This window comes from Trichomycterus rosablanca, chromosome 20, assembly GCF_030014385.1.
Source record: "Trichomycterus rosablanca isolate fTriRos1 chromosome 20, fTriRos1.hap1, whole genome shotgun sequence".
In the NCBI taxonomy this organism is placed as follows: Eukaryota; Metazoa; Chordata; class Actinopteri; order Siluriformes; family Trichomycteridae; genus Trichomycterus; species Trichomycterus rosablanca.
The window spans coordinates 5,485,652-5,509,587 of record NC_086007.1 but is presented as its reverse complement, the minus strand read 5'-3'; the positions used below and the strand labels follow the sequence as shown (position 1 = coordinate 5,509,587).

General features: G+C 38.1%; 2 protein-coding genes across 2 annotated transcripts; one reads left to right on the top strand and one right to left on the bottom strand.

The window, feature by feature from the left end:
* The first annotated feature begins 3,405 nt into the window (after positions 1-3,405).
* On the top strand, positions 3,406-16,769 carry gucy2f (guanylate cyclase 2F, retinal). Its single transcript, XM_063016386.1, has 18 exons — positions 3,406-4,150; positions 6,299-6,600; positions 6,889-7,243; positions 8,251-8,335; positions 8,430-8,526; positions 9,597-9,725; positions 9,806-9,886; positions 9,979-10,155; positions 10,319-10,475; positions 10,924-11,073; positions 11,404-11,552; positions 11,823-11,986; positions 12,464-12,656; positions 13,897-14,071; positions 14,158-14,256; positions 14,396-14,490; positions 15,118-15,203; positions 15,871-16,769. The coding sequence occupies exons 1-18, from the start codon at positions 3,406-3,408 to the stop codon at positions 15,953-15,955; spliced, it is 3,324 nt and encodes a 1,107-aa protein (XP_062872456.1). The 3' UTR covers positions 15,956-16,769.
* Positions 16,770-18,603: 1,834 nt separating this feature from the next.
* On the bottom strand, positions 18,604-22,998 carry serpinh1b (serpin peptidase inhibitor, clade H (heat shock protein 47), member 1b). Its single transcript, XM_063016574.1, has 6 exons — positions 22,917-22,998; positions 21,835-21,878; positions 20,344-20,957; positions 20,005-20,103; positions 19,600-19,832; positions 18,604-19,504 (listed from the first exon to the last, which is right to left on the bottom strand). Exons 3-6 carry the CDS (start codon positions 20,924-20,926, stop codon positions 19,202-19,204), a joined length of 1,218 nt encoding a protein of 405 aa, XP_062872644.1. The 5' UTR covers positions 20,927-20,957; positions 21,835-21,878; positions 22,917-22,998; the 3' UTR covers positions 18,604-19,201.
* Between the last annotated feature and the right edge of the window lie 938 nt (positions 22,999-23,936).

Genomic DNA, 23,936 nt, shown 5'->3' with positions numbered 1-23,936 from the left:
ATACAGGTCACATAAAGGCACCTAATATAGAGTTAAATCTTTGACTTTCTACTTTTTATTGATACCCACTTGATCGATATCATTCTTGCCTGATGGGGTAAAATCATTCAGTCAGCTTTGACACAGTTGAATACACACAGTTCACATTTTCCCCTCATTTTAATGTTCAGGGGGAATATTAACTTAAGCTCTGTGTCTGTGCAATCATACACACTCCTCTTCTGGCACAGGACTGATATAAACACATGGAGAAACACTTAAATAATCAGGTGTAGAGTTGTTTCCAATAACTGTCAAATCTTATATATATGTTTGTTTGTTTTTTCAAATTTTCCTCCAGTGTAGTTGTATCTAATTACCCAGTTTGTATTACCACCTGCTGTTGCTGCTGACCTCCACTCCTGACCCAGGAGGGCTGTAACTAATACGCCCTCTCTGAGAAGTGTGCAGTAGCAGACCACTTTTTTTCACCTATATGAGGCGGGGTCATATTACACAAAGAGAGTCATGCACTGATCTTCAGTATCCCCCGTCTCATTGTGCAGGCGCTATCCCTCAGCCAGCAGAGGTCACAATTACAACGGTCATGAGGGATCACTAAAGCCCTCGTTCCCTCGGACTTGCCAATTGTTGTCCGTAGTCAAGTCAAGACAATTTTATTTGTATAGCGCTTTTTACAATGGACATTGTCTCAAAGCAACTTTACAGACTCCAGGACCAACAGACCAAAAACCCCTGTTGAACAAGCCAAGCGCAACAGTGGCAAGGAAAAACTCCCTTAAAATACAGGAAGAAACCTTGAGAGGAACCAGACTCAGCAGGGACCCATCCTTCTTGGGCGGCCTGGAGGACAACTTAAATGAGCAGAATCCACACAAATTATACATACGCAAAATTTTATTAAATCAAATTCAATGAAAGGTTAGGCACTCAAAATGTCAGCACTGGTGCAGATCAGTTTTTCATTTTTTTGTTAATGTTTATTTTTTGGAAAGGTCATTTAAAAGTGAAAAGGGGGTCCACTGTTTTCTCTCTGCTTTTTTGAGTCAAGGGTCTGTATTTTTTTACCAATATGCCACTGAATTTACTACACCAATCAGATGCAGAGAAATAACAGATCCAAAAAAGGGGGTGGTAAACAAACAAGCTGCTCCCATAGAGACATCAAGTTTAAGGGGCGTGTTTACATGAGCATGAAGTAAAACTAAAGTTAAAATAAAACGCTACAATCAGAAACCTCAGGTGTAGTTTGCATATATGTGGAATAAAGTAATAACACATGCAGTTGTATTAGTGTGGTTCTTTAATGAAAATAAAAAGTAACATTTGGTTAAATTTAGAACTTGTTTTTCTTTAAACTCTTTTGCTTTGGTCTGCAGTTCAGCTTCCCAACAGTAAATAAGATTTTTCCAAATCTCCATGTTACTAACCGGAGGCTGTACGTCTTCTCTGTTTAAATGAGCTCAGAGACTTCTCAAATCACCAGCGTTTAACTGACTCATGTAAATGTGCTAGAACTCCGGGGATTGCTCAGGAAAGCGCCCCTCTCGTTAACTTTAATTATTCCCAACATGCATTTGCACTAATTCAATTGAACTGTTGTGGTAAAGCAGAAGCCCAATTACTGTGCTGTGTCACCACAGTGGAAGCACTGGAACTTTCTCCATCCTTTTACTAAACGTGGATTTAACATGGTTTTAAACAATACAAATACATTACTGTTGATCATTCAATATTGAAAATGTTGCCTGGATTAATGCAACAAACACCTGAAGTGTTAAATTAACATCTATAAAAATTTTATATGATTACAGTAGAAATTAAAATAGCATGCTGTGTTTTTATTAAATAATATTACAGCAAACTTTTATGTTTTCAAATTTTTATACAAATGAGTTGACTTGAAGTGAATCAGTTGTTTTCTTAGTGAAACCAAGTGAAGCATAAACGCAGGCTTCATTTCCAATCCTCTTACCCGGCACTTCACCAAGTATGGATTAGACTTGGGGCTCATGGTTACGTCACAGCCAGGGGTCACTTTGAGAAGACTGAATGGTCCGGAAAGACTCGTGTCTGTGATTATTTCTTAAGAAAAGAAGAAAAAAAAAAAAAAAGACTTCTGCTGTTTCTTTTAAAGGAAATGTTATCACACAAAACTTTTCTACTTGTTCAGGATAACAGAATGGTAAACAAATGCAGATTGAGGTAATAATCAGGAGCTTATAGAATAATGGTACTGATGGAGCGCAGGCCCCGGAGCAGAGGTAAGAAGACGTTACTGGTTTTGGGATGTGAGCTGGATGGGTGTACCGCTGTGTTTTTGGCGTAACTAACAGCAGGAACTAAGGAGCTCTCCTGGGTGCTGAAGTTGTTTCTCAACCCAACCTCAACTACTGCAATTACCAGTCCTGACAGAATTGGACGGATAGCTATATGGTGCAGCGTTTGGCTCCTTCTACATCCCAAAAATATAGAAACATCTTTAATAACCAACCCTGTAAAAGATGTATTATTATACTTAAAAAATGGTTGATAAAATTTTGAAAACCCTTTTGTGGAAAATCACAAATCTATTGATACACTGACTGCAAATACTGGAGAGGAATAAGCCAATCATTTTGACCTGCAACCCAAGAGCTTAATGATGGTAAGTGTCATTATTATTATTAATTTTATTATTATTAATATTATTATTATTATTATTATTATTATTATTATTGTCGTTATTATTATTTTTTTATTATTATTATTGTCATTATTATTGTTATTAATGTTATTATTATTATTATTATCATTATCATTATCAATATTATTATAATAATAATTATTATTATTATCATTATTATCATTATTATTATTATTATTATTATTATTATTATTATTATTATTATTATTATTATTATTATTTACATTCGTAAACAAAGAAGCTTTTACATTATATGCATTCTAAATGTATACCTATTTATATACAGTATGTATGTGCTGTAAATACAGCTGTTTTAAATATTTTAAATATATTTATTTTAATACAAGTCTTAAGCATAAAACACTTCAGGTTGTGAACTGGGTAATTATTGAGCTTCAAAATAAATATGATTTTTTTTGCCTGCAATAACAAAAAAAAATGGAGTAAAAATAATGTTATTAATATTTCTTTAAAAAACAAAGGACTTACATGTATAATAATGGCCTTCATGAATTTTTACATGTTGTGCTATTGTAAAATTCTATGTGGTTTTCCTATCTTGCCTTTACCCATATCTATAAAAATACATTTTAAATGATTATACAACCATACTGTGTAAATGTTTCTAAAGGAAAAGTAAACTGTATCTGTATACTAGGTCTGCTTTAATTTGACTGCCATGTGAGGTCCGCTGAGCATAACGGATACAAAAGAGGACAATGCAACATTTTTCTTTCCATTTTGGAGGTGCACTGTGGGAGTTATCCAGCAATCCCTTTTCCCCACTTCTCATAAACAAACCCAAAAGTTTAACACTGCCACATTTCCACCTGATACTCTTGATCACTCTTGCACTGCTGATTTGTCCCTGCCCTGCCCAGCGCCTCACTTTTAAAGTCGGGGTCGTCGGCCCTTGGAACTGTGACTCTGTCTACTCTAAAACATTACCTGCAGTCGCATCGAAGTTAGCTATTGATCGGATAAACAGGGACGTCAGTCTGGACCTCGGGTGTACAATGGACTTTGTGGTTCTCCAAGAGCCGTGTGAAACTTCCAAAGCCCTGACTACATTTGTGCTTTATGAAAAAGAAGCCAATGCTTTTGTAGGACCTGCAAATCCTGGATATTGCAATGCAGCCACTTTAATGGGAAAGAACTGGGATAAAGCAATATTTTCCTGGGCGTGTATCAATTATGAACTGGATCGAATTGACAGCTATCCAACATTTGCCCGGACTTTGCCTTCACCCACTCGGGTTCTCTTCACAGTTCTGAAGTATTTCAGCTGGGCCAACGTTGGGATTGTGTCTTCTAATGAGGATATATGGGTTGACACTGCTAACAAAGTGGCCAATTCTCTCAGGAGTCAAGGACTTCCCATAGGCATCGTTGCATCAATTGGGAATAATGACACGGACTTAGAGAATATGCTGATGAACATTCAGAAGGCTGGAGAGATTAAAGGTAATCCATGCTTATGTAAACTAGCTTTTTTATTTTTACAGTAATAAAATTATTAGAATTAGCCTGGCTGATTGCACCAGCAGTAGTGAGCTAGTGTAGTTTTATGGCTGTGTCAACTGAGCACACTTACTGTAGACTATTAGACAATATTACACTGTTTCTAATTTATAGACCAAGTAAATAAGATCAGAAGCCAGGAAGCATCTGTAGGACCTCACCCCTCAGGCTTGGTGCCTAATATGCAACAGAGGATGGTCGTGCTTGTGGGTGGGAATGGTCACTGGCTTTATTGTCCTTATAAAGGATCTTAAGAATCCAGGTTTCAGGTGAGCACGTATGAAGATAAAATGCATTACAAAGACTTTGTGAGCATTTCTTTTTATTAGTAACAGTCATTTATTCTCTGTTAACAGAAGAGGGTAGTATTTGTTGTACTGAGGAGCTCACTGCTTTCAAACTGGCATTGTCACATAATGCCACCTTTCCAAAACTTCTAAAACTTCTACAATGCTAGATCTGCCCCAGATTACTGTAACTGTAACTGCTGCTATTATGTGATAAAAATGTCTAAAAGCAACAACAGCTCAGCATCAAACAGATAGGCTACATGAGTTCATCTAACTAAATCACAGTGTCCTAAAGCACACATTAATTTAAAATCCATCATACTTGCTTGCAGCTTCCAAGTTTTAAACTGCTGAAGAGCAAAGCAAGAGTTGGTAGTCCTCCAAAGTGTCCTCTGGAGTGTTAAATCCCATATAAACGAGCACTTGGGTGGTGCATCCAGCCAATACTGAGATCTCAAGCTCTGGAATCTGAATCCCAACGGTTCCTCATTGTTGCTCTGCCAGCAGGTCGGGGTGCCTGCACAGGGCAGGCTGATCACAATATTGCGCTCTGTGAGACCCCCATGGCGGGTAAAAAGAAACGATTAGTGTCTGCACAAGTGTCAAAGGGGTCGAGTGACAACCGTGGCCCTCCTTGATCATGGGGGGGGGGGGGGGGGGGGGTGGCAACAGTGTGATAGCACAAGAGAAATAGGCTCCACCTGGACATGACTGGATTAGGTGAAAAAGGAGAAAATGAACAAATAAATTTTCAAAAAATGCCACTTTACCATCTGGCGGTCTGGGTTTGGAGGGATAAATGTTGTTCTGGGGATGTTTTTGATGGTTTGGAGTTTTATTTATTAGTGCATTTAACCAGCTGTTTGTCCTGGTCTGAAAGTGGGTCTGCTGCCAACACTGAACACAAGCAGGATGCCAATCTAGCCAACACATACCTACACACATCCACTTAGCAAACCTCAGGCCATTTTGAAGCAGCCAGTTCACCTTCTGCATGTTCTTGTGAGGTAGGGACAAACTGGAGTACCCAGACAATTTGAGGATCAAACCCAAGTCCTAAATGACACCCACTTCACTAATGACACCTTAGTCCAAGTTAAAGCAAATTAATGCCTTCAGCATGCAAACTCAACTATGTGGAAACAGTTTTGGGAAGGTCCTTTTTGAGGTTGGTTTTAATGACTGCCCTGCACAGAGCCCTCAACACCATCCAACACCTTTTTGGAATAATTGGATTGCCAAGTGCAAGACAGCCCCTTATCATCCAACATCAGTGCTCAGCATTACTAATGAAATAGCTAAGTGGAGGCAAATGCCCACATTCATGTTCCAAAATCTATTGGAATGCCTTTCCAAAAGAGTTCAGAATGTGTATGCATTTGAAAGAAATGCTTAACAGTCACATCAAGATGATTGGATCATGATTAGGCCCACATGGTGGCGCAGCTGGTAGAGTGGGTGGTGCACAACAACATAGATTCTAAGGTCCTGGGATTAATCTTTGCTTCCGGTCACTGTCTGAGAATTTAGCATGTTCTCTCCATAGTTATGTGGGTTTCCTCCAGGTACTTCAGGTTTCCTCCCACCTCACAAATACATGCAGAAAGTAAATATATATTAGTGTGTGTCACTATGCTATGAACTCACACCCTGTCCTGGATGTGTTTCCACCTTGTGCCTTTTTGGGTGTCACGTGACCCTGACCAGGATGAAGCATTTAGTGAAAATGAATAACAGAGAATGAATAAATGAATCCAAGCTGCTGAAGCTGTAGTAAATCTCATGTGTTTGTCTTTCACAGTTATTATCATGTGCATGCATTCAGTGCTGATTGGTGGAGAGCAGCAGATGAACTTCCTGCTGAAGGCCTATGATATGGGTCTAGCGAGCGGCCGCTACGTCTTCATACCGTACGACACTCTGCTGTACAGCCTGCCTTACAATGATACCTCCTACTTTGCTATTTTAAATAACACCAAGCTGCGCAAAGCTTATGATGCCGTGCTCACCGTAACAGTGGCATCAGATCTGATGTCCTTCAACCAGGCATTTAACACGGCCAAACAACAGCAGGAGCTAACCATTTCCCAGGATCCTCAGCAGGTAAGGCAAGGGGACAGGGGATGATAACTGGGCTTACATGAATAGAAGACTTATCACATGACACCCACCCACTCCTTACACTGGAACATCTGACTTTTGTGGCGGTTATAAGCCCAGATGTTTGTGTACCTCTTCAGCCTGGGCTGTAAATGATTCATCAATTTGCTGCATTTAATAACAACATAAAAAGTACACATAAGCTGAAACACATAAGTGAGTGTGTGTTAATCTGACATTATTATTGATTTATTTATTTTTTCATACTTTTTCATCACCGCTGAATTTCAGGTTTCTCCACTTTTTGGTACAATCTACAGTGGACTTTACCTCCTTGCCAAAGCCATGCACAATGCACGGAGAGCCGGCCAGTGGCTCTCAGGAACCAACCTGGCCTTCTTTACACGGAATCTGACGTTTGCAGGTTTCAACCAGAACATCCAGATTGACACCCAGGGGGACGGACAGACCAACTACGTGATCTTGGACTCTGACGGCTGGGGGACTGATCTATATCTTTGTTATCTGGTGGATCTGGGATCAAACGTGGTGCGATATGCTGGCAGGTCCATTAAATTTCCTGGGGGTTCAGCTCCATCTGCTGACTCCAGCTGCTGGTTCAGTCCCAACACCATCTGCACCGGAGGTACCTCAACATGTTCAACTGGTCTGAAGGACTTACAACAGATTGTTATTTTACTGTTATTTTAACACATTACAGGTGGTATATTTAAATCACAGATTACAGAATATGCATATTTAATAACTTCAGGTGAATGAGTTTTAGATTAATAAATAACAATCAGATCAAAGAGTGCAGCACTGATAACAGAGCATAAATAAAGTGACAGCAAGAAATGGAAATCTTGAAATATTTCCTGTCTTGTGCCCAATTAATCAGACCCATTGTGACCTTAACCAGGATAAACTGGTGGTAATACAGACAATCAATGAATGAATGAATGAACTTTTTCTCTCATAGGGTTTTTTCTAAGAATGACTAACAATTACTGTTCATGTAAAAGCAGAAATACCTTTTCTGTTTATACACCAAAAATAAAAATGTCAGAGCGTCCGCTGATATATACGAAAATAGAAATTTTGAACATTAACAAAGACTGATCTTGGAATCTTTCTTGCAATTGGCCTTTGACCTTTTTTCATTCATGAGGTCACATTGTTCATCCAGTTGCAGCTATTGTGAAAATTGTGCATTAAATCAGTGGTCACCAACCACCGTGTCATTTATTACCCGGCCGCACAGAAAAATAAATAATTTATTTTTTTATGTTTTATTGACAATCACACTCTGAAAGATGTTTTATTTAAAAAAAAACTGATTCTCTTTTAATAACATCTGTCTGTTCCTCTTCTATTTCAGTCACGTCTTAATATTTTATTTTAAATCCTACCGCCCCCGCTGGTCCGTAAAATTATATTTTATATAAAACCAGTCTGTGGTGCAAAAAAGGTTGGGGACCACTGCATTAAATAACTTTAAACCCTTTCCTGTTATTAATTTAGATACACAATCAGTGTCAAGTGTTATCTAGATCAGTGCTAAACTTAACAGTTAATTACCAAGTAAATGTTTAAAAATAAACCTGTTACCTTTATGTTTAAATGACCTTTATGTACCTGTTTGTTTCCTAGGTGTGGATGTGATCTACGTCATCATTGTGTTTGCGATTATCTTTGCTTTAATAGTCAGTGCCATTGGAATAGCTCTGTTCATAAGGTAACTTCTAAATATATTACTTTGTTTATTCTTTGGTAAAACTATTTTAGAGTTGCAGGTTTTGAACGTGATTTGTGTGCCTTGCTTTTGTCAGGAGAAGAATTCAACAGCTTCAGCTGGTGAGAGGACCAAACAGAATCTTACTTACTCTAGAGGACCTGAGCTTCATTAATCCACAGTTAAGTAAACGGGTATGTGGGATTATTTAACATGTATTGATTGGTTACATTGACTTATCATTCACCATTAAATTGGGTGATAATACTGTGCAGAGCTCTATATACTGACAAAGAACAGAAAAACTGCTGACAGGCACCACGCCTATAACTGGAGTGTATAGACTGACATGATCTCTCAGAAGTGCTCCTGAGAACAGCTTAGAACAAATCAGAAAAGCTGCAACTTCTGTCTATCCAATAAGAAGGAGGCTAGTAGACTTTAGTAGTAATATTAAGCATTAAGCATACCTTTCATGAGACAAGCAATCAATTGCTTACAGTCCCCAAAAATTCTCATATTTTTGTGGTGTTGTGACTTAACCTGTCATTAAGATATAAGCTGTCATCTAAAGGAGTAACTTTAGCTCTGTAAGAACCAGTTATACAGTTAACTAAAGATTATGAGAGCTTTTACTAAAGATACATGTTTAGACAACAGCTGCCCCTGTGCTTTCATTACATATTATTATTATTATTAGTAGTAGTAGTAGTACTAGTAGAGGTAGTAGTACTAGTAGAGGTAGTAGTAGCATTTCTAAAAAGGGAGAATAGACCGTTCCCACTAGAGAGAATGTATTAAAATATTGTTTGGAGTAATTGTACATAATATATACTGTATGTCCAAACTTTTATGAAGACCTGACTTTGAGCTTGTTGGGCATCCAATAAAGGAGGGGGCATAATTGTAGGTATTTAAATGCCTTTCTTCTTTTATGGCTACACAACCAAGAAGCCCTGACTTGCAATAAGATTTTAATTCACCCCAAAGATGTTCAGGGATCTTGAGGGACCTTTGTGGACCTTGCCAGAACAGAAAAGAGCCTTTCCCAGGCCACAAAGTTGAACGAATATAATATAGTTTTATACAATTGGCTTTTATACACCTGTTTGTAATGTGTGTGGCAAAAACATTAAGTCAGTAAAAGGAAAGGTGTCCACATATTTTGGTCGCATAGTGTATGTAGAGATGTTAAATAAATAAAGTTAAGGTTGAAACACTGTAGTGTTCCTTTAACCTCTGTCTTTACGTGGTACTATTTTAGAAAATTACTCTGCAGGAGCTCAGCGACTCTAAAAGTATAGCTGATGAGAAGAGTATGAGATCAGTCGAGCACTCTGTCAACAGTCTGGCAACAGCAACACATGAAACGTCCAACGTGGCTGTCTACGAGGTGGAACAAACTTCAGTACCGAGGCTTGTAAATATCACAAACAAATAAGTACATGTTTTTATATGTTTATTTATTTTTAGGGTGACTGGGTATGGCTCAAGAAATTTGAGAGGGGCCAATTCAAGGAGGTCAAGCAGAGCACAACAAAAATATTTACAAAGGTAAAAGTAGGCAAAATCCCTATTAAATCCAGTTAACCTTAAACAATCAGTGAAATATACCAGCCATATGAGCTTTTTTATTCTTTCTGCAGATGAAGGATCTCAGAAATGAGAATGTGAACCCATTTTTGGGGTTCTTCTGTGATTGTGGCATGTTTGCTGTAGTCACTGAGCACTGCTCCAGAGGAAGTCTGCAGGACCTGCTGCGTAATGATGATGTTAAACTCGACTGGATGTTCAAGTCTTCATTACTTCTGGATCTCATCAAGGTTTTTAACTTAGGATCTCATCATAGAAAACGAGTGAACCAGAATGTAAACTGTGTTAGGTCTCACAGATCTACAGATACATTGTCACACATGCATCAGACATATACGTAAATGAGTATATAATTAATAAACAAAATGTAATTCTTGTTTTTCGTTTAAACAGGGGATGAAATATCTTCACCACAGAGAATTTCCTCATGGAAGACTAAAGTCACGGAACTGTGTAGTGGATGGACGATTTGTTCTCAAAATCACGGATTATGGTTTTAATGAGCTTCTTGAAACCCAGAAAGCTCCAAATGAGGAGCACTCACCAGAAGGTATGAGCCTGGTTCATGGACAGTGTTAAAGCCATCAAATTATTTATTGACAAAATTCGAACCATTACACTGAAACCTGGGTAAAAAAAAAAGTGTTTATTTGTGCTGGTATATATTTTAAGTCACTTTTTTCTTGACCAAATGTGATTATGTGTTTTCATTCATTTAGTACCTCATGATGATCAGTGGGTCAGATTTCCCCAGAATCACTGGGCACAATGCAGTAACATCGGCCATCTCCCTCAGACATAGCTAATCATGTCTGTATGTTGTCGATTCCAACCCTGGATTGTGGTCTAGCGTAATTTACCGAGTACCTTGTGTGTTAACAAATACTTCATAATTCACTCATTTAAAAGACCGTATTTAATGTTTAATACTAACACTGAACTATCCAGCAAACTATCTCAGTAACTGCTAAACTCAACAGTCATCCTTGCTTGTTTAGATCTCTTCTGGACAGCTCCAGAACTACTCAGAGACCTCGACAATGCACGGAAAGGAACATATAAAGGTGATGTGTACAGCTTTGCCATTATACTCCAGGAGGTGGTGGTTCGTGGAGCTCCATACTGCATGCTTGGACTTCCTCCTGAAGGTTAGTTTTATAAAGACAGATGTTTGTTTATTGGCCTATAAAGCAAACACGATGAACACTTGTTTTGTATGTTGGGACTCTTACCTGTAGTAGTTGTTTAACATCTAATGTTTTAATGTGAGGCAGCATGGTAGTTAATAAGTACACCTGTGATGACCTGCCTTTAACAAACTGTGCCCTTTCCCAGCTTTATTTTTGTCTTGTGTCGAATGTTTCTCTTACACAGTGCAGAAAAAAATGGTTATATATGAATAATAAATGATGAAATTAGGCATTAAACGCATAGTTGTGTTTACATTTGCCTGTTTTAAAGCATTATATTGTATGCAGAGATCATTAGAAAGGTGAAGAAGCCTCCACCAATGTGCAGACCCACTGTAGCTCCAGACCAGGCTCCACTAGAATGTATCCAGCTGATGAAGCAGTGCTGGAGTGAACAACCTGACAGGAGACCGGCCTTCGATGAAATATTTGATCAGGTAGATCACACACTCATTTTTAGTTGGGTTATTGAGCATACGTGCTCAACACAGATGCTTTGCATAATTTACGTTTAGGCATTTAGCAGAGGCTTTTAAACACAGTTGCTTACACTTACAGCTGAATTCTCAGAAGCCCAACACTGAAAACCTTAACCCCTGACCTTCTGATCATTGTTCCAGTACCTTAATAACTAAACTACTATTACAGCCTTGCATGAATAACATTGTGTGTCCTTGTTTCAGTATTTATTCTTACATCTCTCACAGTTTAAGCTCATAAACAAAGGGAAGAAGACCAACATCATAGACTCAATGCTGCGCATGCTAGAGCAGTACTCCTCTAACCTGGAGGATCTGATCAGAGAAAGGACGGAGGAGCTGGAGATAGAGAAACAGCGCACAGAGAAACTTCTGTCTGAAATGCTGCCGCCGTAAGAAATACATTTTTATCATATAGGTATTTTGCGTTATTCACTGGCCTCTTTATTAGGGACACCATACTAATACATCAGAACAGACATGTGTGACATGCAGATTAGTCAGTATTACAGTCATCCTGCTAATCTTTCATTATCACAAGAGTGTTATCCAGGACTCAGATCTGAAGACTATGGAGATCACTGAAGTACACTGCTTTGTGCTGTTATGAGATGGTGATTTGAGGCCCATTATTAAGCTGTAAAAAGTATGTGCCCACTAGCATCAGAGTTCTTGACTGAAAAAAATAAAACCTGCTGTGGTCTAATGTTGTTGCTTAACATATAGCACATTTTATTGGTTTTCTGCTTGCCATTGTTGTAGAGTGGTTGTTTGAGTTAATGTCTCTCTGTTAGTTTAAATCCATCTGAATTGCTGCATTGACTGGTCCGTGTTTTGCTAGTTAACTCATGATGGACAATGTTTTGCAGATCTGTGGCAGAGGCGTTGAAAACGGGTGCCTCCGTGGAGCCGGAGTACTTTGACCAGGTCACCATCTACTTCAGTGACATAGTTGGCTTTACCACGATCTCCTCACTTAGTGATCCAATCGAGGTTGTGGATCTGCTCAATGATCTCTATACACTGTTTGATGCAGTGTTGTGCAACCATGATGTTTACAAGGTATCGTTTTTATTATCTCTTAGTTCTCACACAGTAACTGAGACCTCACAGCAATGTGAGGTTGTAACTCACAGTCTCAAGCAACACCTAGCAAGAGTTTATTTAATACCAGCTTTGCTTTGCCAGGTATTTTGCTGATTTGTGCATCTTTGTAGAATGTGAATTCATTTTATATTTTGTCAGTTTACAGGAATTCAAGTTGGGGTTATAGTAAGCATTTAAATTACAAATCATCCAAACCAAATTCACCTAATAAAAGTGGTGGTGTGGCACCAGTTAGAGGCACTTTTTTTTATTTTTTTTATTTTTTGCCAGCTAGCTAATAGACTAACTAGCTAATTATCATTTTAACAGTTTAAATAGTTGTGTGTCTTTAAATGTGTTATTTTATGTCTTACCATGAAAGTTCCTGTATTTTCAGACTTGCTTTTAAAAATTTTTAAATAGATTTCAATGTAGTTACTTTACAAGAGAGTAAAATACCTAAAGTAGGCAGCTACACACTTAAAATTAGCTTAGGCTTTAAGCTATTAAAAATTGCATTTTCAAAATGTCTTGCTGCAAAATGAGTGTTTTATTTAAATTAATGTTACAGTTAGACATAGACCAGTTGTACACTTCACCTCACTCACTCACTCACTTTCTTAACCGCTTGTCCAATCACGGTCGCAGGGGGGTGCTGGAGACTGTCCCAGCTTTTCAATGGGCGCAAGGCACACAGTAACACCCTGGACAGGGCACCAGTCCATCGCAGGGCAGACACACATACACACACACACACATACACACCCATTCACCTATAGGGCAATTTAGTGTCTCCAGTTAACCTGACTGCATGTTTTTGGACTGCCGGAGGAAACCCATGCAGACACAGGGAGAACATGCAAACTCCACATAGAAAGGACTCGGACTGCCCTGCCTGGGGATTGAACCCAGGACCTTCTTGCTGTGAGGTGGCAGTGCTACCCACTGAGCCACCAATTGTAAAAAAAAAATTTTTTTATTTCTGCTTTGTATTTGAACATTTGGTTAATCAACATTTATTTTCTTGACATTACATTCTGGCATTAGTATCACCAAGTGACTTTACAGAACAGCAACATTAGCTTCTCGAGGTTTTTGATATGTATTATACTGTGTTCATAGCTGTACTTTGTAAACATAGTATTAATTAACCCATTTTTTCTGGTCACTTCTTATTTATTTATTTATCTTATTTATTTGGGCCTTTTACTGGTAGGTAGAAACCATAGGAGATGCCTACATGGTGGCGTCAGGACTGCCGAAGAGGAATGGTAATAAGCATGCAGCTGAGATAGCCAACATGTCTCTGAACATTCTCAGCTCTGTGGGAAGCTTTAAAATGCGGCACATGCCAGACGTTCCAGTCAGGATACGGATCGGCATTCATTCAGGTATTCTGCTTCATTATGGTACTAGCATTAGGAACTAAGCATTACAGACAGACATCACTAACCCAACATGCATTGTCTGTGGACAGGGTCATGTGTTGCAGGAGTAGTGGGTCTCACTATGCCTAGATACTGCCTTTTTGGTGATACAGTCAATACCGCCTCTCGTATGGAATCTACGGGACTGCGTGAGAAACTTCTCTATTCTATATTATTTTTATATTTTCCTGCTGATGCTGATTTATATTTAGCTTTGGCATGCAAACTACACCTAAGTGATGATGTGGACAAGCTTTAAGGGGATATACTAATTGGATTTTCTTGCAGCTTATAGAATTCACGTGAACATGAGCACGGTGAAAATTCTCCACTCAATGAATGAGGGATACCAGGTAGAGATTAGAGGAAAAACAGAATTGAAGGTACATACATACCACACAGTGCTGGGTTCATGCTGGTTTTATTGGTAAACTGGTGTAAATAGCAACAGTGTGCAACCAATGCTAGTACCTCATTTTTAATTTACCACACTGTTGTTGGCTGTAAGAAAACTATAGCAGAAGTGGACTTTTTTTTTTACCTATCAAAGATGACATAAATACATCAATATGATATAATGGCAAAAATTGGATATTTTAGGTAGAATATTGACTGCATTTTACTTTATGTACATTTAAAAACATTTACTAAAAATTATTTTCATTTTTAATGTCACAATGAGAAGCTACAACTATAACTGCAGTGTTTATGGTATGTATACAGAATAAAAATCAGTTGATGGTTAACTATTACTGGATAAGCTTATAGGGAGGAACCAAGCTTATCAATCATAACCAAAGCTGGTTCAGCATTTTGAATAAATATTTTAAACAAAGTTGAGTCTATCTCAAACCTCTTAATATAAACATTAGTTTATATAAAATTATCAGCAAGGTCCTACTTTTATACTGGCACATATAGTAAAATATAAAAATTATTTGGTCAGTTTTGAATGAATCTAAAAATCCACCTTTCTGTCCACATGATACTGTGTGTGATGTATGTTTTAGGGTAAAGGCGTTGAAGAAACATACTGGTTAGTTGGGAAAAATGACTTTACAAAGCCTTTGCCGAAGCCTCCCGAGATCAAATCTGGGTAAGATTATGTTTTATCCATCTAATATACATCAAAATGAATGTATTCATGGAACCTTCACAAAACGTTGTTTTACATACAAATAATGCATAATTCAAAACACTGTTTCATTATCATCAATATGAATGTTCTTATCTAAATGGACATCTAGATTCATATGGGTGGGTATGATTTGTGTACCAGGGATAACCATGGTTTGAGTCCTGAAGAGATTGCTGCTTACAAGAAAAAGAAAGCTGAGAGAAAAGCTTGAATCACTAAATCTATATAAAGGAGGTAGAACCTTGCATGCTGTTTGTATTGTGATGTGGTGCTGTGGTACATGTTGGTGATGGTGTTTTGTAAAAGTGGTTGTCTTCGTTTTTTTTTTTTTTGCATAGCCTTGTTTTATTAGTATTGTGTTGTGTCGTACAAACTTGATTTTTATACAAAGTATGTAAAGTACAGTACTGAGCAAAAAAGGAAAAATATATTGAAATAAAAACCTTATGTGTCTTGCAACTCATTAGTTGCAAGACACATAAGGAAAAGCTCCAGACACAGAAGTCTTGAGATTTTTTCACAGTACTGTCACTACCTAATACGTATTGTACTGAACAAACAGATCAAATATCATTTCAATAGCTGCAATATCTTTATTCTGTTTTATAAATTCTTTCCTCTTCAGGGATAACTGGCAGGACATGGTGACGGAAGAGATCAAGACGATTTTCCGGAAGGCTAACAGGCAGGTGGACAAGCCTAAGATCTGAGAGGGAGAGGCAAACTGTGTGGCCTGGTGGGATGGATGGCTGAGGCTTTATGAGAAAGACAAAGAGGAGCGAGTGTGTTTCCCTCTCTGATCACTGCAGCTTACACTGACTTGTTTAATAGGATTGACTGGTGTGTATCTAATCTGCCTGTGGCCAGCACAGCACAACGAGCAGTGCACTAATGAAACCTGAGAGGAGGAAACAACTCATCAACAACAGTGTACTGCTCAATATGAACCTCTCAGTATGAGCTGCTTTCGTCGGTCATTTGCTTCAGCCACCGAGTGGCTCTTTCCCATTTTTACTCAGGTTTCTTCACTTTCATATGAAAACTTTATGCTCTTGTGTTGATCTTACAGTTTTATTGTTGTTTTTGTTTGTTATTAATTCAGTAATTCATTTATCTTCGGTAACTATTGTAACCTGATTGTGCTGAGTCCCGAGCTCACCTGGAAACATTTGACAATGAGCAGGAATGTACCCTGCAATGGGCACTAATAACTTACCAAGCATCTCACTCATATGTATGAGCAATTTAGAGAAGCCAATCTCTCTACTGTCATGTTTTAGGAAGTGGGAGGAAACCAGAGTAGCCAGAGAAAAGCTACACAGACAGACAGAACACTCATACAGACTGACTGAAGGATCAAAACCATCTTCCCTTACACTATCTGTTGCACAAACTGCTACCATTTTTGGTGATTCCAAACCAAATAGATGATAATGAAGTATTTAGTGTGGCTAAAGCTAATCAAATGTTTGTTTCTGTGATTATGCATGTACTTTTAAAAATAAAGGTGTCTTAAAATGAGAATCATGTTTTGATTAACTACTTTTTATTGTTGCCCCAGGAAATCAGGAAATCATACTATAAATGTTTGTAATTAAGCTTTTTTGGTGGGAATTGATTAGTTCATTTATAAACACTAGCAAACAAACTATAAAGGTTTATAAAGATCCTAAATGTTCTGATATTTAAATTAAGTTAGGTTTATGTTCTATCATGTTCTATCACATTTGATCACATCAGTATCAATACAGCCAACCAACCCCGACCCACACACCACCACCACCGTCTTGCTATTCTTCATACCCTTGGGTTTATTTATTTCTGGTATTTTTATTTTACAAATGTGTGGCAGAGGAATTTACTAATTGATATTGTGGTAATTAACATGGTAAAATGTCTTGATTTGCATTTTATTTGTGGGGAACAGTGAAACTGTGAAAGTGTTTAAATACACTGCACACTACACATGCACACACTGCATGACAAAATTCTGATCCTTTCAAAATGAAACCTTCATGACAAACCTTAATTACACTTCCCTTAGATCAGTCTGCAAGTGCATCAGTTTCTTTATGTGAATTCATTTTTGCCAGATATGGCCGAACTTGTGATGCTTAACACAAACCACCAGGTGGCAGCCCTGTCACACCGCAGATTTTTCTAGAATCCACAACACAAAAGTATTTCATATCTACTGTACATTCACAACCTTTTTTAGAAATTATTTATTTGTAGTTTTTCTTATGGTATCTTTATTAGTATTAATATTGCAATATAAACGTTTCCATGCTCGCCAGATGGACTTTTGTGTTGCATAACCAAGCAAAACCACACATATTCACTCGTGTATATCTCAGTGATATACATACATTTGCTTTTTAAAGACATTTAACTGAGTGTTAAGTGTTGAGATTTTAACAGTTACTGCAACTGTTCTTTTCCTGTGATTGGCAGATGGGAAAAAGCATTTTATGAGTTTGTGTTTTTTATACGTTTATAAAAGTACTAAAATAAAAGGACCATCAAAATCGTCAAGGTCAAAGGTTTTGTGGGCTGGTTAATACCACTTGTGCAGGTTAGTTTTTGCAGTGGGGCGCTGAAAACCCCCTGTGCCTCCGTCTGGTGGAGAAGTTAAATAGCCATTGTCACACTGAGAGGACAAGAATACACAACATCGTCTAAATACACATTCCAGCCATGACAGGAATGTGACCTTAATATAGGGATCAAGTTGAGTTGGTGTGGAATGACTGAGAACTTTTCAGACATGCTTATCTATGTTTTATTTCAAATACTGATCCCAATGCTTCATTTAGTCTGCACTGAATTGTGCAGTCTTAAATATGTATAAACTGTACACCACTGTTATTTAAATCAAAAGTGGGTTTTGCACATGAAAAAAGAGTGTAGCCAAATATTGGATAACAAGAAATAGTCAGTGAAATAATAAAATGTCATACTAGTCATAGCAAATGTAAAAATTGAGGTATTACAGTATATAAGATATTATTTGTTGGTAGTTAAATTACTTAAAAGGTGTTTGTTGTTTTATACTGAAGGCCTTAGATCAGGGGTTCTAAAGCTTAAAAAGATTAATGCATGTGTGCAAGTTGCAGTCATAGCTGCTAGAAGTGGTAGAACCAGTAATTCATTCAAGAAAGCTGTTACTTTAAGGGCAGGGGTGTATGTTTTACCAAATATATGGTGTTATTACTCAAGTTCCTTTTTTTAAATATCATGTTTGGTTCTCCATACTTGTGGCCACATAGAATATATATAAAAAATGATTTATATCCAGAAATACATAACGTAATATACTGTATAAGGACACGTCAAATTTATTTTTTGAAAAGTTTATTTTTAAAAAAGTAGGGAGCACAGTACAACAGGCATTACATGGCAAACACAACTGAAAAATGTCCAAACCACAAATGATCTAATGTAACTTTAAAAGGCATGGGTTCACAATAACAGCAGTGCAGCAACCAGGTGAATTGGAACTGAAGAGTGAGTGGTGGAATGTTTGATAAATTGAAAACATTTGTGCAAAAATTCATTTTCTTTAAACATTAAAGGTAGGAAACCCACACATATGTAACATAAACTCTAGAGGAACAAGCAGTAACAAAATACCAAAGTCAACATCAACATTAGCATACTTAATTTAAGTATAATATTATTCTGATGGTATGCGGTAAAGACCATAAAAAGGACACTTTGGTCAGGTTGATGTTAAACCTGGTTGAGTTTGGTATCTTGTTTATCAGGAACACGGTTGTTCTCTTTGAGTTTTGGCTTAAATGTATTTGGGGAAAAAACAACAATTTTTCTATTCACCATGCACGCACAGTCTGCTGGGATGTGCTCGTGAGGGACCAGACACACCGTTAACTTACACATTTTCCTGAATCAAACATAAAAAATTCAAGAATCTATTACCCATCAGCACCATAACACTACAATTCATCTCTCATTTTGTCACCCTTGGGCTTCACCAGTCTGCCCATGTAGAGGATTGAGTTGGTCTTGTTGTCCTTTACCAAAAAGATGAACGGATGGTCAGCATAGAACAGCTTGGGGTTCCTGAGCTTTTCTGTGTTAAAGATGTTGGTATCAAATGGGTTGCCCTCAGTGTCCCATTCCAAAGCAGATGCATGAAATACATTGGACAGGTAGAGGTCTTTTTTGCCTGAGATGTTGGACAGATCAGCCTTGGACTTGTCTACTGCCTCGGTCAGTCCAAGTTCTGCCAGATGTTTCTGCAAAAACACACAGTATTAAGCATCAGCTTTTCATATGCACACCCACAGCACAGAGGCCAAGGGTGGTACCAAAACGTGGAAAAAACACTTACCTGGATGTCGTGGCTGACTTCCATAGCAACTTTAGGCAGGGAAATGGCCACTGCTTTCTCCTCCAGCTTGCTCAACCAGGTGTTCAGCTGCTCACGGGTCAGGAGCTTCTCCAGCCTTTCCAGGGGCTCCAAGTGGTAGGGCATGATGAAGACCACACTGGATTTTTTCTGGCCCAGAGGCATTTCAAGAACAAAAAGCCTGTTCTCTGTGTCATCATAGAATCCATAAAGACCTGTAAATGTAAAGTAGAGATGAGCTGCTTTCAGAGGCAACAATCCAACATAGACTAGATTAATTTTATCTGTGGCCATTGCTTGGGCACTATAAGCTTAGCTTTTGAAATAATTATGAACTGCCATCAATTGAAGGTATCCAAAATTCTGGTAGGAATGTAGGCTTCTTACCTGTACGATGCATCATTTGGACAGAGACGGTGTAGGAGCGGCTCACAAGGAAGCCACGGTTATCAACCATCTTGTGGTGGAACTTCTCATTCCAGTGAGCTGTGAAATAAAAAACATGCAGTTGTGTACAATGCTGGATTTGATATCAAATGTCCATGTTTTTCTTGTTACTTAATCTTTGTATGATAAACTAATCATAGTATTGATTTAGGTAATATTTAGAACCTCTTTTGGGTTCTAGAGCTGAGACATCAACATTTAAGGTTTAGTGGGGCAGAAATCAAATAACCCTATATGGTACCAACATTTTTCTACTGAAGTGTACAAACTTATACTTACGTTTAAAGAACATGGCGTTGATGATCATGGCACCATCTGTGTTCTTCACATCCTTGGTAATCTCTGGCAGTTTGCCATCAGTGGACTTGGCAGCCCACTCATTGATGGAGTTGATAGCACTTCTCTTGTCACGGAAGTTGATCTTGGAGTGCTCATACTTGTAGTACTTCTTGCTGTTCTTGACAAAATCATCAGAGAAAGAGACGGAGCTGGGGCCATACAGTCTGTTGTTGATCTTCCAGGTGACGTTGCGCTTTTCAGAGTCACTAACCTTACTTAAGAGCTCAGAGAGGCCTGTGTGCAGGTGCTCGTCTTTTAGGGTGTTGGCCTTCAGGACGGTTTTGACCTGCGAAGCGGTTAAGGACTTTCCACCGAGGGCGACCAGACCCAGCGAGGAAGCCACCACTACAGGGGAGATCAGGATGTTATCCAGATCTTTCTCTTTGGCTAAAGTGTGGTACAGATTGAATGCAAGGTCAGCGCTGGTGTCAGCCAGAGAGGTGGCATGACTGCTCAGCTTCTTCTCTTCTGCACAGGAGGCCACGGCCAAGAGGCACAGAGCAATAAGGTTGGTCACCCACATTCTTGATTTGTGATTATGTAGGATTGAGAGTCTGTTGGAGGAAAAAGGCAATAGAGAATTAATGGCTGTGAATTTTGTAACATTAAAATGTAATATTTATTCTAAGAGTGTATGGGTATTTGTCTGGATTTCTTTTTTTCTCTTTTGCAAGAGCATGTTTGACTATATTGGCAAAACCGTTACAATTCTGAAGTAATAATTGAAAACTGTGAGTTTAGATCCTGGCGCTAGTAAACTACCACTTTTGACCTCTGGAGAAAGGTCCTTAACCAGTGGTGTCCAATCCTATCCACAGGGAGCCATTGTGAGTGCAGATCAACCAGACAGGATTGTGATACATCTGATGACTGATGACTCCGACTAAACAAACTGAATTAGTTGTAGCTTGAGCTTGATTGAAATGAAAACCTGCAGCCACACTGGCTCTTTGTGAATTGGATTAAATGCATCTGGCTAAAGACTTTGCTCCAGGGGATAAAATTTAACACCACTGGTTAAAAACCTTGCTTGGGGAATAACTCTAAATTGCCCTGCCTTTAACCCACAGCTGCCCAGCTCATGTGTAAGTCACTCTGAATTAAATTACCTGCCTGATAAAAACACGTTACATTCTTTACAGAATTAATTTGCTTGCGTAACCAAGACCACCAAGAGCAGTGACGCCCCAAAAGGAAAGAAATCGCAAGTCCTTTGGTCTTTTACAGCTCTTGATAATGTGTCAAATCGTTCAAGCCGACACAGGAATGCTAATTCCCTCTGAGGTAGTAGATAGCGTGAGCCTGTTGTAAAGGCATTCAAGTGAACAAAACCACAGCCTGAGGCCACAGCTGGTTATAATACTACACAATCCATCACAACTTCGTCATTTTCATCATTTTCTGTATGTTTTTTTTCATCAACTGGTATACCTTGAAAGGTTTTCATAGTGAGGTCAATGTTTTCGATTTTCATTCTGAAAGACAAGAGGTGCATTGGGTAATCTACAGAGGAAAAAACTTTCATGTTTTAAACACAACCATGTTTATTTAACAGGATAAATGGATTAAATCAGTAGACAGTATAATTCCTATTTTCTCATTTCTGAAATCTCAAACTCAGTTTCATGCAGACTTCAGTGCCAGCTTGGCACTTCATGCACTAACAGGAAATGACACGTGGCCTTCTCCTACTGGCTGGAGTGAAAAACTTTTGGCTATGCAGCTGCAGTGGAAGAACTGTGATTTCAGCTGGACAGGAAACACTCCCTTCTAGTCTAACCAACGTGAACGTGTGATTCTTTATTCTAACTAATCCGCTTTTATTCCTATGTGTAATTACATTCTTGTGTGTTTTGTTGCATATTTGCAAATAAAAAGCATGGGGAAAAAAAAGGAAAAAGTGTATTTACTAGGATAAGTTATAGACGGTCTTTCTTTTTTCATTTTTGTTTTTTGGGTTCCTGCCTGTCTGCTTAATTACTTGCTTGCTTTAGTTACTTTCTTAGAAAAACACACCAAAGATACAGAAAAAGTACACTCAGTGTTTTACCACCAAGTGACATAAAGAAGTGAATTTTAGTGCTTTTATTTTAAGTGGAATTAACTTTGCAAACAAGAACCATGCAAAAAAAATTGTAAAGTTTTCTTTGCATCCTTTTTAGTCATTTACTTGCATTATTTTTTCCTCTTTTACAATCCAAATATTAACACATAATAAAATTTAAACCATAATTATTAACCATTACCATTGGGAGCACCACCCCAATGGCTAGTAAATGTACATTATACTGATTTAATTTTGTTTATTTGCATATTTGTTGCGAATTTGCAAACATATATCAGAACTTCTTTGGCTACAAAAGGTTCCACACCCTACTAGGCAAACTATAACAAAAATCAAAAGCATAAACTGCAGATTCTGATCCTAAACACAAAGACATTTAAAGACTGTAAGAGAACAGTAGTTAGATATTCCTGTGCAGAAGTCCAGCATGGATTCGAAGAGGTCTTACCTTGTCCAGCAGCTCGGAGGCTCTCACTCGATGTCTGGTACTGACTGACCTGTTGCAGACTAGCAGATCCTGCAGCTCTTTATAGCGCCTGGGAAGGAAGTTCTAGAAGTTGGAAGGAGACTATTCAAATGAGAAAAGCCTGGTTTCTGTGTGTGAAACTGGAGCAGAGACCTCCCACTGGATCGAGTGACCAGGGTTCGGAAGCGAGCCCATTCCTGCAAGGTCCTAAAGCCTCTTCCAATTTTTAAACATCCTGGAACTTCTGAGAGCATTTTGCATTTGAATTAACAGGAAATGTATGTGTAGATTACAGTAAATAACACCAAAGTGTCATGTGGGATCCTTAAACGTGTTAAACTCTCCAACTCTCAATACACAACATGCAGTAGTTGGTTTTACTGCAGTATCTTCTTTGTTTCCTTTATTCTGCTTTGCTTTATGTTTTTGTTTGCTTAATAAGTGCATGTTTTTACCATGTTAAAGTGCTAAAAAAGCATTTATGTGAAAATACCATCAATAAACGTGGATTCCTTGTTGTAGTTGTGGACAGATCAGATTTCTTTCTTATGCAACTCTGAATGATTGTTTCTGCATGTTTGGGCTTGCACCCCCACTCCCCTCCATCCCCCCAGTGCCACGTCCTACGGTTAGCTGCAGACTCTCTGAGCTGGGGGTGGGGGTTCAGGAATACCTACTATTAAATCCATGCAAACACTGCAGCTGTGTAATTTTTGGATATATTTTAGGTCTTTAAAGTTCTACAGTTGGTGCTTATACAGTATATTTTAATAAGCTGTTGTGTCTGTTTTTAACTTTTCATTTACATTTTAGTAGTAGAAATGTCACAAGAGTGTTGCAAAAAATAAACGACTTTTTATAAAAAATTGCTTTGGGATATGCAGGATGTATTTAAAAGATATGTGTGAGAGAAGGTTAATATGAATACTTTTAAAATAATGTGTGCTTTTATAACTTGATCTTACTTCTTGACTCACATTTACATTTCAGGTATTCAGCAGA